The sequence below is a fragment of the Mycteria americana genome, chromosome 1 (assembly GCF_035582795.1).
Source record: "Mycteria americana isolate JAX WOST 10 ecotype Jacksonville Zoo and Gardens chromosome 1, USCA_MyAme_1.0, whole genome shotgun sequence".
NCBI lineage: Eukaryota > Metazoa > Chordata > Aves > Ciconiiformes > Ciconiidae > Mycteria > Mycteria americana.
The window spans coordinates 52067552-52082258 of NC_134365.1; the positions used below are offsets into that span (position 1 = coordinate 52067552).

General features: G+C 47.3%; 1 protein-coding gene across 4 annotated transcripts in view; it reads right to left on the bottom strand.

The window, feature by feature from the left end:
• Positions 1–699: 699 nt before the first annotated feature.
• Positions 700–14707, bottom strand: part of NTN4 (netrin 4) — a 50608-nt gene continuing 36600 nt past the window's right edge. For 3 of the 4 annotated variants that reach the window (XM_075497328.1, XM_075497334.1, XM_075497344.1), the window contains exons 6-10: positions 9966–10182; positions 9147–9259; positions 7907–7975; positions 5938–6108; positions 700–2418 (exon numbers count right to left, since the gene is read on the bottom strand). In XM_075497328.1, the coding sequence (XP_075353443.1) occupies positions 2282–2418; positions 5938–6108; positions 7907–7975; positions 9147–9259; positions 9966–10182 (707 nt within the window). In that variant the 3' untranslated portion in view covers positions 700–2281. Of the gene's footprint in view, positions 2445–5937; positions 6109–7906; positions 7976–9146; positions 9260–9965; positions 10183–14707 lie in introns of all 4 variants that reach the window. The other variant, XM_075497339.1, reaches the window with a different exon arrangement.

Consider the following 14707-nt stretch of genomic DNA (forward strand, 5'->3'; position numbering starts at 1 on the left):
AAGAAATACGTCAAGCAGGTTGAACTGCAAAGTTTTAAAGTGAAATGGAGATACTGGAGGCTTTTAGTCTCCAAGTATCACTACAGGAGGAGCCTTTCCCTGCCCTCTCCCCCAGCCGCCGGGGAGATGGGTGCTGCGGCAGCGTGGTGCCCCGGCAGTCACTGATTAACCGCCCACCCGGGGAGGTGCTGCCCACGCTGCGGGTTACGCCTTGACCCCCTGGCTGCTCATTTCTGATGACTGACTTCACTCTGCGGTGTTTTTATAGACCTTTTGCCACAGCGCTCGTTTCCCACAGCCTTTTTTTTTTTCCCTTTACGGTTTCAAATGTTTCAAATGTAGGGAGTGAGCCTGATTTCCACCATCCCTGGCTTGGTTTTTATGGGTAACTCCTCTGCAGCTCAGCCATCAGGCCTGTGTGGATGCAAGAATCTGGCCAGCTTTGGAAATATTTAGGTACAATTCCCCTTCTTACCAGAAAAGCTTATAAACTTCCCAAAACAGAGGTGAAATGGGATTTCTGTGAGCCATCCATGCTACTTGGCTTTTTACCACATGGTGAATATTATCCTCCAGAGAGGAAAATATCCCTCATGGCAGCTTCTCCCTACCCAGCTCCATCTTCACTGTGCTCTGTAGTGCAGGCACGAAGAGTGCATTGCCAGTGGCATAAGCAGTAACAGGAGATGAAGATGTTGAAATCATATTATATTTATTACATACATGAGATATAAAAACAAATTACCAAAATAGTATCATTTTTTTTGTGAGTCCACAGGACCTTGAAAGAAAAATACATATGTAAAGCAGATTGGTAGACTCGTGACTTTTCTGGTATTGTATGTCTTCCTTTTCTTTCCCCTCACACTCATGAACAAAATACACTCTATGCAATGTGGTTTAAAGATGCTTTACAGGAAAGATATATTTTAGTGCTGAAAACTGCAGTAAACTGTGCTATATTCCATACTGGTGTTAATGAGGAAGTATAATGGCTGTATATATTGCAAACAATAACACAAAAGAAAACAAATAAAATGTTCAGTTTTAAATACTAACATAAAAATAAAATAAACTCCAGGACCACCATGAATTGCTGGGTTGTGATATGTGAATGCGAGTCCTTTCCATTCTCCGCATCCACTCCTTTTCCTGCAGGCAGAGTTTTTCTCCTCTGGCAATTGCATTTTTTTGTCTCAAAGTCTCTTCTTCTTCTCACACTGCTTGCGAAGTCTTGCTGGAGTCCTGCCCATGGGGCCCAAGTGCTGGTCTGAAGCTGGGACTTCAGTGCAAATGCTTTATCTTTCAGATTGTATCCTCAGATACTCTGAGTGGCCAGTGCCAGGCTGGCCATTCCCTTTATACTGTTAACACCGTCCAAATAGGGGGGTCTTCAGGAGTGCTTCTGTTTCAGGGAGCACGTGCCACCTTCAACCTCTTCTTTCCCCAACACAATTAGACTTCCTGCACTGTGAAGTGCCAGGTAGTAAAGTGCTTTATACAATGAAATATTTACACTAGGGCTAGGTTCGTTTTTTAACACTTCAAGGACAAAAGCTCAGAGACACTGCACCCTCCAGAGCCAGCTCTTCTCTGCGGCCGTGCGGTGGGTGGAGAGCTGGCCTCCGCCTCGCGCCGCGCTTGTGCCAAGGCAGAGGGATTTGATTCACTCCAGCAGCTCCATCCTCACCAGCACTGGCAGAGAATGTAGCCCCTGAAACCTTCAGCAGGGTGACCAGGTTAAAAGCAGGCGGTGCCCGATTCTCTTTGACGGGTGCCGTGTCCTAACCCGAGGGGGTGTTTCTAAAGAGCGGTCTAAAGAGGTGCTGCAGCCATCGCCTTCCCCACAGCATCCTCTGGGAGCCTCTGGAAGTCACTCAGGATCCGCGCTGGCGGTACTGGCAGCGGTGTTTTGCTTCTCAGCCGTAGCTTGTGGGCATGCTTTCCCTCTCTAGAGTGGCAATTTAGTCTGGGGTGATCAGGGGCTTCATAGGAGTTGCTCCAACATCGCACCGGAGCAAGACAAGCGTCCGTCCTTCCTTTTGTTTCCCTCAACGTAATGATGAGCTGGGCTCAGGCAAGCCCCTGGCAAGGAAGCTACAGGCGAGTGAATGAACATTGGCTAGGAAGGGTTAAATTAGACAGCGCCTACAACTCTGAATGCCTCGCTACACGTTTTGGCACTATTTTCTTACATTCCAGTTTTCATCCTAGAGGTCTTCTCTCTGTGAAGGCTGTTGCATTTTGTGCATAAAGAAATGCCCTAGGCAGTCGTGCACCTCTAGTTGCAGTCTCTTTTCAAAATCTCCAGGACCTTTCTTCCGAGAGCCGACTTCCACTGATGGACAAAACTTTTCATGTTGACGATGAGTCTGCCCATTCGGACATCCTCGTGTCCTGCCACGAGGTACTCCAAGCCTGCAAACCAGCAAAGCGGTCAGGGACTGCACAGCATTACGCTTAAGAGGCCTATTGACACTGCAAAGTCAGCCTGGATACCTAGTCTCATGTAAAAAAGCACTTATATGAAGAAATATTTATACATGTTGATTCTCTCATATATCTGTATATCTATAACTCTATCTATATCTATGGAAAAATGACCCCTGTGGAGCATCTGTCAGTGAGATGCAGTATACAAACTTTGATTTTGTTAGCTTCTAAATATAAATGGAAGCTGAACTCTGGGGGCTGCACTACAAGTTTTTATACCTCATTTGGGAACTGCTAGGACCTTCATTTGGCAGCCACCTGCCTCACCCCTCCCTGAATATACCTGGGCCTGGAAATGAGTCGGTTCGGCACAGTCCAGCAATGACAGCGCAGGATGGCCCAGTGCTGGTGTCTTGCTCAAAATGGCCAGTGCCCCCTTGCAGGCAAAGGCACGTTGGACCCTGCCGAGAGGCAATACTAGATTTGCTGGCATGAGCACCCCAGAAGAGCCTGAGGGGTTGGCAGTCACGCTGAAAAGAGCTGCATTAAGTTCTGCCTCTGCCAGATGTTTTAGAGACACGACAGCAGCATCTGGCAAAACTTCGCCTGGTGTCCAGAAAGTGCCAGAAAGGGCTGGAGTGCAGCCCCATAGCACCCCACCGCAAGGCTTGCCCCGGGCATCCAGGTCCATGCCTGGCTTTCAGGGCACAACTCAAAGAGCGCTTGGAGCCAGGCAATAACTGCTAAGCCGGAGGACAGGGCGAAGCCTTTGGCTTGAATTAGCTAAAGAAACACTGCCACAGATCCCAACGGCCTAAATGGACCACGAACGTGCCATGAACCGGGATAACAACGAGGATAATTCCTCCTGTGGCAGGAGGCGCTCCCTGCCAGGGCCAGCATCCTGCTGCAGCACGCTTGGGGTACAGCAAGCATAAGACCCCCCCCCCGTACTCCCCTCCTCCTCGCCCTGGTCTGGGGAGGACCACACAGCGGTACGAACCAGCCTGGGGGAGATGGGTGTCCCCCAGTGCTCTCGGTCACCCCACTCCATCCTGGCCACAGCAGGGAGTACGCTCATGTTTTCTTGGGTTTTCATTTTGTAGCTCAGAATAAAGGGAGAGTGTCCCCTAGTTACAGGTCAAGCATGTTTTTCTTTAATTCAATACAATTTGTTATCTACTTCATCTGAGTTTTTGGGCACACACATCCTCTCTTCTGCCAAGTAAACACAGGATATGTGTATGGCAGTATCACCCTTTGCAAGACGTTCGTTTTGGCTGTGTCAAGCCTGCTGTTATAAACATCATTCTCCAAGGGCTCCTAAATCTCTCTCCTTTGAGAGAGAAATGTGGCTCGCATCCTCAGAGAGCAAGCAAATATTGCTGTAGTTGCTGATTCAGTAGGGTTTTCTAGATTTTCAACCAAACGTTACAGAAGTGTAAAAATAAAAGGAATCGAATGACTGAGATGCCGCAAGCCAGGACTTGAGGCTGCGAGTTTTGCCCTGCGTTGCTGGCAGGCAGCTCTCTGCTTATTTGCGTCTGTGCTTGGCAGAGCCGACGAGGGGAAGGGCTCCTGTTCCCTTGCAGACAGCTGAGACCTTTAAACCTTTCAGCTCGGTGTCCCACCAGAAGTCCAGCCTGCCTCTGTGGGTGCGTCCACAGGGGAAGGTGTGCAAGGGCAGTGAAAAATCTTCTTGTATGAACTTAAGCACATTTATAATCTGAAGATAGGCGCATGGAGATTTGACAAATGCTTAGAGTTTCCATTATAGCTATATGTCAGGAAATTGTTTTATGTCAGCTTGGCTTTTTATCTGGCTGTTGTTGGTTTATTCATCTGGAGGTCATAAGTTCTTATGCTGATAGAGGGTTAAATCTGCTAACATAGTATTGCTGACCATCCAGAAATGAATGTGGTAGCTAAAGAAAATAATGAAATTTTAAAAAATATTTGGGATCCTTTTTTTCCACTTTGAAACGACTGAATCATAAAGATGCATTCAGTTGATGTTTTCAAGTTTCCTGTTAGGACGAAACTTCACAACTTCTTTCCAACATGAAATCTGAGATTAATTTATACTCATGGGACTCCAGCAGCTGCACTTCAAGAAAACACCAAGCTTTGCAGTGTAGATCATGAGAGCTGGCAAGGGGGTAACACCCAATGTGTCAGACGCCTGGATTGTCCCTAAAGACAATTGCACCTCCACCCTTCTGCTGATGTCCAAGAGATCTTCATAGATTCTGTGATTAATGCTGTCTTTTCCTCTGCTGGGGAAAATCAGTGAAGCTACTCCGAAGTTAGTGGAGTTGCAAAGCTGCACGTCAGGTGCAGGGCTGCCCTGCACTATCAGTGTCTGGCAGCTTCCACAGCATTCCTCCAGGTTCATATTAAGGCTTTCTTGCTTGCGTTTGCATTGCATAGGGAAAAATAAAACACCTGTATCTGTTTAATTATAGATTTATGGTGTTTTACCAATATCTAAAGTCTTACTGTGCTTAAACAGCAAAGTCCTGCCTAACGCTGCTGATTCATCCGACCCTTGCACCTGACAAGACTTTCTGACTACAGCTGTGCTATCACGGCAGCTTGCCTTCAAAGCCAAAGACGGTCACTCTGGTGGAGAGGAAAGAAGACTGCAAACACCTCATCAATGAATAACCTTTCTGCGTGACACAGCCTCGCAGACAGCCCTTTCCCCCCAAAGGAAATTCCTACCTCTGCACACGTAAGGGACGTTTCAGCACTGAAGTCGACATTTCGATTGGTGATTTCCAAGTGATGTGTGCGCCTTATGGAAAGAAAACCCTTTATCTGAATTAGTTGGTAACTGTTGGTTTATCTCGGAGTTGTAAAGAAAGGTGTGGCAGCTGGAGCTTAGTTTTGCTCTATTGAAGAAAAACCTGCGTCTGCATCTCCTCGTCCGTACCGGAGATGGCATGCACTGTTCAGCCACCACTGGTTATACTCCATTTCAGTGAAAGAAGATGAGAAAAAACTGTGAAGCCAAAGCTGCCCTCTCACTGCATAAGAGAATCTCTTCCAAATCTTGTAGGTGCAAACTAGTGTTACTTTCAGAGAGACACCTTCCCCTGAGTTCAGATTAAAACTTCAGTACAATGTCATGACTCAAATTAGATTTAAATGTGTTTTTATGCATTCAAATTAGCATTAGTTTTGAAAAGATATGTCATGTAGTTGTGGCGTGATATGCACCTCCCTCCCTCCGGGAACAGACTGAGACTGATAAAGCTGTAAGACTGTTATTATGCTTCATAAAGAGAAATGCATGTTTGAAAGTCCATAGAGTGAACCAAGTTTTTCTCTACAAAATTCAAATTTGATGGAGATTGCTGTTGGAATCCAAATGAGGTAACAGCCGATAATTTAATCAACACTGGGCTGCAATCTCAGCTCATTGCCATGAGGGGATGGAGGGGTGGGAATGAAATCTGTGTAAATGTGGTGGGGATGTACTGCTCCGGGAGTCAAACCTACCGGGATTGAGGATGGGACAAGTGCAGCCTCTGTTAGTCCAGGATTCAGGGTAGAGTGTCCTCTTGCCCCGGAGGATCTTCAGCTTTGTAGATTTCAAGACTTTCTTGATCTTCACATTGACTTCTGCATGGGAGCCTTTGTCATGAGCTGACAATATCTTTGTCTTGATCACTGGGAAGACATGAATTCAAAACCAGGAATATATAAACTATTTACAGTGCTCTCTTTTTTTTTTTCGGTCTAATGGAGGTGTCTGGGTGAAGCAGTGAGGACAATTACTTCGCTACAGTGGAGTTAGCCCAATGCTCCTTGCTGGGGAGCCCGGGGTCAGCGCGGCCGCTGGGAAGGCACATACGTCCCCATACCTATGGGCAGAAACGCTGCCGGTTGGTTTGGCCATGGCCCTGGACCTGCCACGTGGGCAGTGGGAGAGGTCCAATGACTTGATTTTCAAAATTTGTGAGGGCCCCATTTTCTCCTGGAGCTCAGCAAAGACTTTGGCTTCCTTAGCACTTTTGGAAATCAAGTGGAAAGCCTTGCTTTTAGGGATGGACCTGGAGGCTTTGCCAGTCTTGGCCCAGGCAGGCCAGGCAGCAGGCAGGGGCATGAGGGGCTGCACCCATCCCACCCTGGTAAGCACTCCTGCTGCCGGTCCTCCCGCTTTGCAGAACTGCCAAATCCAAATGCAGGGGCAGAGACGGAGACGTTGGTGGGGACTGAGGCAAATCGTGGAGTATTTTGAGCTCACAGATATCCACAGGCACACCCCTGCCACCTGGTATCCCACCTGCTGAGCCCCTGTGCGGTGGAGGCTCAGGGCTCAGGTCCCACGCGTGAGCCTCCTCCCGGCTGCGCTGATGCCTACACTGGTAGGTATCCCCATATGGCGGTGCTTTATTCAGCGCTGCAGGTTTCAAAGCTCAGGGAAACCTCTCCTCCTACAGTATGGCCTCCTGAAGCTCCTGATGAGCCCCGTAATTCATCTGTCTCTCCAGTTTAGCTGACACCTTTGCACGTTGAGTGATGAAAGGGTGGGAAGCCTAAGTACACTTTAGATAAGATTTATGAACTTGGGGGTTTTGTGACTTTTTTTTTTAATTTCTTATCTTTCGCAAGATTAAACACAGTCACTATCACAGCCAGGGAGCAAAGCAAAGCAGAATCAGATTTTTTCCTAATATCGCTAAGCCAGGGCTATATTTCAGGGCGGCCCCTTGAACCTCCCTTTGTGGGTTGCTCCGCAGCCTGCAGAGGCAGGGGTTATCTCTCTGTGCATTTTCAACTTCAGTGTGAGATGAAACAGGTGCAAGAGACCCCTGGAAGACTGCGAAGGAAGGGAGTGCTACACAGAGCAGTCCTTGCTCTGCTGTGGTATGAAGGAGGTGGTTCACTGGCACACACCGGAGAGGTCTTGGGAAACAAAGTGCCTCCTCTCATTCATTTAAATCCAATAGACACATAGACGATATACATCACCCCATTGCAACAGCTGAACTTTGTTGACAGGGGGAAGCTCCCAGTAGCTGCCGGAGCCATTTTCTCCATGTAATGGCTTGTGTGGTGATCACTGTCCCTCCTTACATTCAGTGTAATTCAGATTTAGTGATTTCTAGACTGTTCTTGGGGCACCTAGTCTACAGACAGAGTTTTAGTGACCTGTTTTTGGTAACAGTGCTTTCCAGTCTGTCTCGGACCTAGACAACCTCTTAGGGACCCTTCCAGCTCTTGTCCTCCCATGATTTTGGCACAAGAGTATTTTGGTAGCAAGAGAGGTGGGTAACAGAGGAAGACGCTTCACCCACCTTGACTTGGCACCATGATATCTATACATTTTGGAAAGGTCAAAGATCTGCCCCCAGACTAAGTAGCCCATGGGTTTGCAGGGACGGAGGGGTGCACACAGCAGCACCTCTCACGCTTCATGCTCAGCACCTCCCTTTACGCCCCTGCCACCTCACCCGAAACTCACCGTAGGTGTATTTCATCCCGCAGAAGACCTTGGGATTCCCTAAAACTTGCTCTTTACATTCGCATTTACCTGGGGAAAGAGAAGGAAGCAAACAGCTGTGGATTGTACTTAAAGACGGGAGCCTTCGCAAGCAGAGCCTGGGACCTGCCAGAGGTTTTCACGTGGCCCATATGCCCCGTGAAAAAAAAGCCCTATTTTCAGATCCAAGCTGAATATACAATCTTAGTCCAAGGGCAATTATTCCTTGTTTACAATTTGAAGAGAAGGGAAACAAAGGCCTTATTATTTTGCCTTGGGATGCAAATAACACGCATATCTTTCCCCGTGGTATTTTCCACACTGTAATGTACCAGACAAAATTTTAAAAGGAAATGTTGCAGAGGTTAAGGCAGATTAATGACTTCCGTGATCTTAGAACAAAGAATAACATGATATACTTATTTACGTTTAAAATGAAGTTGCCCAGACAAATGATGGAGCTTTCCCCTCAATTAACTCAATTATTGTATCTTCGAGATTTTATCATGCCACTTTCTGAAAACGGAGGAAATGACGTTTGCCTGCTTGCATGCAGCAATTGCAAGGGAGGACGGCTTGACGCTGCACCGTGGGGACAAACTGCCTCGCAGCAACCTCACACAGCACCCGCCTCCTCCAGACTGGGGGGGAAATAACTTCCCCAGCTGAACACATAGCTGAAACGCTAGGCAATCTCAAATTGCATCGTAAGCTGCAATTGATGCCAAAATTGTTGTGGGTATTGGGGAAATAAATTTTTATTTGGAAATTTCCAATTCCCTGCCCGTGAAGTGGCAAAAACCACCCTCTAAATAATGTTGCTGGTTTGCCCAACATGTAATAGTTCTAGTGAATACAAAGACACATTTAAAACATGACGGACAAAATAAAGAGAGTGTTCAGCCTTGAAATTCAGAGCTGGGGCTGCAAATTCAGGCAGGCAACTCTTGCCTTACCGACAGCTAAGTGCTGGGTGCAGGCTTTCAGTGTGGAGCATCTTCCTAAAGGGTTTGCACGTCCTCACATTGATGGGACAAGCCACAAGGCTCCTCCAGCTCATGGAGGGGAAGGAGGTGGTCGCACAGGACATTAAAGTGGGAACGTCCATCCCATCCTGCAACTGCCAGGGCACTAATTACAAGCAAGTGCAGAAGACTGTATCCGCGCTGGCTGTTGGCAGGAGGGATGGGGCAGGGAAACACATGTGAAACCGCTGTCCTACCGGAGTGCCGGAGTGCTGAGAAGCCCTGCTCGTCCTCCCAGCCCCAGGCGGGCTCGCTCTCGTTGAGCACTGCCTGGAAAGGAGGTGCTTCGTGGTGCCAGGTCACGTCCGAGCTGTTGGGGGGAAAGGGAGATGGTCAGCCTTCCCCTGGAGCCGGCGGAAAGCAGGGCCACTACCAACCCGTCCTCCAGGAGCAACGTGACTGCACGTCTTGGTGGTGTTAAATGCAAGGGGCAGTTTTGGAAAGTGAACAGGTTGAGTGTTGTCAGAGTGGGTCATGAATCCATTTTGGGTTTAAAATGCTTTATAGGGGTTTATATGCTATAAATATCCCCAGCGTGGTAATAAAAAGCAACATATAAGATCCGGAGAGTTGGGTATTATTAAAATGTGCTGTCTTCTAAAAGTCAGAGCCTGACTCTAAGTCCAGCGCAGTCAACGCAAGCTGAGTTGCAAGAGAACAAGATTAACCTTTAATCTTGCTCAGATCTCCCCGAGGCTCACATTTTGCTCATGGAGAGGAAGCAACGGTGAAGCTTATGGAAAACACTCCATGCATTAACACCAGCACCAAGAGCCAATAATCCAGCCTTGCTGGTGCCCTGCTACAGTGTGCCAGGCATCCAGGTGAACTGCAGCCTCAGCTCCCACTCCATCCCCAATTCCTAACCATACCAAACCCCAAATATTTTATATAATGGATATTTTTCAGACCGTGTGCCATCCATAAATCAGGGCGGAGCAGTGCCGTTCCTGGGATGGAGATGATTGCAGGGGGATTGCTGAGGCTGGCGGGGGTGGCCGGGACCCCCAACTCACCTGCTGCTGCGGCAGTCGCCGGTGCGGGGGTCGCAGCTGTGGGCACAGTCGCAGGGGCGGCAGCCGTAGGCACTGAAGCCCCAGTAGCCGGGGAGGCAGCGGTCGCAGCGGGGCCCCGCCACACCGGGCTTGCAGGGGCAGTCGCCGGTGCTGGGGTCACAGAAGGTGCGGGGACCCAGGGGGAGCGCGGCCGATCCCAGGGGGTGGCAGGAGCAGGCTGCGGGGGACACCGTGGGGGAAGAGAGAGCATCTGTAAGTGCAAAAGCTCTGCGGGATGAAGGCGCAGGAAATGCCTGCGAAACCGCCGCTCTGCCTAGGGACAGTGATGTTTCTGGGCTTTTTTTTCCTCTTGCCTGTATAAATCTGACCGGAATCTCCCTTTAGAAACGGTATGACTTTAACTTCCATGAGGTATCTTAATTAGTCAACCTGCCTTGGTTTTGCATTATGTCTTGCCAAACAGGCCTTTATTACTTTCCTTATAGCATCTGGACCCCAGTCCAGCCAAGTACCCAGGGACGTGCCTGGCTCACAATGATGTTTAAGCAGCTGTGGGTGCTTCATTGGAAAAATAAATCAGAGCATAATTGCTTTCTAAAGTAGTAACAACTGTCTTGCATCCAGAAGGTTAAAAAAACCCCTCAGAACAGTCATTTTAATTAAAGTGGAGGCTGAGCAAAAAGTACCCCTCTGTCTCTGTCTGATTTTCTTCTAAAGCCATCATTTCAAAACATTAAAAAAACCGAGTGAGGGCACCGACAGCTCAGAGGTATACTTTTGCATATACTCCAGGACATGGGTTTGCAGACTGCATGTCAGAAACGCCAGCTGCTCTTTTTCCCTCCCCCACAGCCCCTTGCAGCAGAACGATGCACTGGAAGCGTACTGGGACACACTGGGAAAAATGGCTATTCTCACAAATCAGAAAGGATGCCCTAAATAGGTGGTGTGAAGTTTTCCTTGCCTAGTTCTTACGATTTGTTTTTGCATAAATGTAATTAGTGTCTGTTGCAAGACTACAATCTTTTTCCCCCCAAAGACGTTAATCTCTTCAAAGATCAGGCATATAGTTATCAAAAGTGTGAGCCAAACCTCCGACCATTTGGCCTGGCCAGCAGGCAACGCGGTGCCCTGCGGGACCAGTTTCTCCTTCCCTCAGGGTTTGGTTCTCTGACCAGGACGTGTTATGGTCAGCCTTGTGCATTATGGCAAAAAATTACCTGCTGAGAGACTTTTGTCTAAAACTCCCTTTACACAAAAACTGGATTTCCTGAGAAAATTTTGTTTGGAGGGAAAATTTTCATCAAATCCTAATATGAATATTTTTATTTTGCAGCTGTGAAGGCAATAAAGCAGAAAAGCCACTGCATGCAAAACAACCTTTCTTTCTCTTAAAGTACTTATTGCTGCGCACATACATTTAATTTTGCTCTGACAACATTTTTGTGGTTTCAGGGATTTGACATACCTGGAGCGTTGTTTCAAAATATTAAAGGATAGATTAATATTGGCAGTTAACTTAGAGGCGACTACGGTTCCAAAATCTTTGCCAAAGTAATCCCCAAATTTTCCCCACCCTTTCCATTCCCAAACAAATATAATTATATAAAATTAAAAGATTAGAAAGCCTCTCCACAAACTGCATAACTAGCTGCAGGCAGTGAACTCCAGTACCTTTAATAGCATAGTTTTCAACAGGGCTCACCGAGACTCACATACCTTTCTCCTGAAGTCTGTGAAGTGTTTTACACCTGATGCATGTAGCCAAATGCTCTCTTTTCCTACTAGATGTGGTGGGTATTTCTGGCATTCTTCAGCCCCTTCGGGGGAAATATCAAGCACTTAAAGCTCTTCTATTCTCCTGCAGTCAGTGAGCTAAACCCACTGCTCAGAGAGAAATTTCGTCCTGTTTCAGTTGGGTTTCAGCTGAGTTTTACGCCCAACTCTATTGGGGATGGAGCTTTTTATGGTTTAGATAATGCTTTCACACAATTTTTTTCCTAATGGAAAATTTAATGGCAGTGGCAACACCATGGTGAGGCAAGAATATTAAATTTACAAAGGCTGTTATGAAAAATACAGCAGCAAGCTCATAGGCAATTAAAACGGCAATTAAAAATGAGAATGTAGTTGGCTATACTTTTTAATAAAAGCTGCAAAGAGACGTGTTGTAAAGGTTGGTCATTTCTACAAGGGCTGCGCGCCCACCCCCATGGACCCCGTCCTTCCTGGCTGCTCCCCTATGAGCTACCAAGGCACCGACCTGCTTTCCATTGGCAGCTGGTGAATTGAAGCTTTTTGGTCTTGCACCTTGGGTGGAGGTCCAAGATGACACTAAGTGCCGTTAATCTGGATGCTTTGGGTGGCAAAGTTACAATGCAGTAAACCTCTGTGATGTGCTGCAGTGGGAACATGCTGAGCAATGCAGAGACATAAAGTGCAGCCCATCACTAGGCACCGAGCACAGAAATGAGACTCTAGAGCTCAAATGTGAGCACGTTGTACCAACTTTGAAAGAAATGCATGAAAACAGGACTGAGTGCTTCCATGCTATGGCAATGGCAGGAAGAAAAGGACTGCAGGACTAATTATACAACATTTGGCAGCTGCAGCTACTGCTCCCTCATGGGCTGCTGCTGCTGGGTATTGGTTTTAGACCCTGTTTTCCTCCTTCCACCCAATCTGCACCTCACTTTAGCACAGGTAGTAGGAGACCCACCTCCAGGAAGGTCAGAGGAGCAGCTGAGCAGCAGATAAAGCAGCTACATACAGTGTTGGATGGCACTTTGTTGTGGATACATGGGTGCAGAGCGTGAGACTCTCAGCGAGAGGCTTTGGGACGGTGTGCCGAAGCCTCCTCACGTGCTGTGGCCACCCCACCAGGGAGGCTGGGGGTTTCCACGGCCAAGGGAGCTCCAGTGAGAGAAGGGCTGGCTGGGCACCACTAGCCTGGGACCAAGAGAAACCTTCCACAAGCTTGATCTTTGTTGCTTTCTTTTTGATTTGTAAGCAGCATCATTAAAATGCTAGTTTACCACCCTGGACTACATAGCAGTATTTTGCACGTGACTTCCACGCACATATGAATTAACAGTTGCCTGTCCCAGCATCGCATGTGCTGATTGGGATCAAAACCCAGTGAGTGGGACTCCAGCGGAGCTGGATTTCCCCAGCCTGGATTAGTGATACTGTTGTGGTTTCTTCAGCTGCCAGCTAACCTTTTGAAATGACAAATATTTACCCTCAAAAACCTACAGTTGAAAAGCAAAAATAACCTTGGCAATTATAAACCCCGATTTATTGTCTGCAATTGTACTGTAGCTGACGCTTAAAAATTCATGAGGGATGTAAAGAAAAGGACCGATAGGTATGGCGAGGGGAAAGAGTCATCAGATTGCTGTTTTAAACGGCAGAACGTCTCATTTTATCGGGTACACACCTACTCCTGAGTAAATATTATATATGCTCTTCGACTACAAGAATCTTTAAAGTATCCTTAAAGATTATGGCTTAACAACTCCTTTATTTACTTTGACCTTGGTATTTTTAAATTTCCAATGCTACCCTGCGGTTGAGCAATAATGGTGCCTTGAGCCAGAAGCAAGCAGGCAACGCCATGGCCGCCCCGGAAAGAATAACATGGCACCACACACACCCGTTGTTATTGCAGATCATGGCACAGTCCTTGGAAATGTGCCAGGCATAGGCTGTAATCAGTCTCATATAATTTAATTTAACAGTCATTAGTCTTTTGCTACGGCCCTGAAAGCTGCCGGCCTCCCCCATGAGATGCCGGGTCCCTGGGTGCAGGGAGCAGCCCCAGCAGCAGGAGACCAGAAGGGAAACGGTGAAGGTGTCTTAGGGAGGAGTGCATTTGTGAGGGTTTGAAAAGCCCAGAGAGAAATAATCTGTGTGGTTGTGTCAATAGGGTCTCTGAAAGGAAAGCATTCAGATAATCCCTACATTTTTGTGGAACCTAGTTTAGGCAAGTTGTCTCCCTGAGGTACTTGAGTACTTCATGCTCTGTAATTCATAAATACCCCCCCCCCCCAAAAAAAAAGAAACAGAGTAGATGTACTTAATGCAGAAGGTAAATAAATGTAGACTTTTTCTCACTGTACTCAAGGCTATCTTACAGTTCTTGTCAAATACATGTTACTTTTCGCCTTTAAATACCAGAGTTCATGAATACATAGTGGTCCATAAAGAGGCTGGACTGTTGCATTAAAGAGTAACGGAAACAAATTTATAGTCTTTATGTCAGACACACATTTTTGGGGCTGAAAAATGTGGAAAGTGGAATGCCATGGGTCAGTGATTTAGAGATGAATACTGAAAGCTGAGAGGACCGAGCACCGGCATTTGTGCCCGCTGTTACGTCAACAAAAATACCCATTAATCATCTCATCTCCACAGCTTCCTTCTGCCCAGAAGGGCTGGGAGAAACTTTTTAATCAAGTCTCCTGGGATTTGGCTAACACATAGCTAATGACGTGATGTAATGCCTGACTTCATTAGTGCTGGTCTAACTTGCACACAGGCACACGCACGCTGTTGGCAGCCTTCCCTTCGACCCATGGATGTTTTGCAGTGATATGTCCCGAGACCTCTGTTTCCACCTGGTTTTGCAAGGAAGAAGGCTCCATGTTGGCCAGCCCAGGAGGTGCCATTTGACTCCCTCTCAGACCCTCCAAACAGCCGCAGGATTTGGACTGGGTTTTTTGGCACCAGGAAAACCCTAC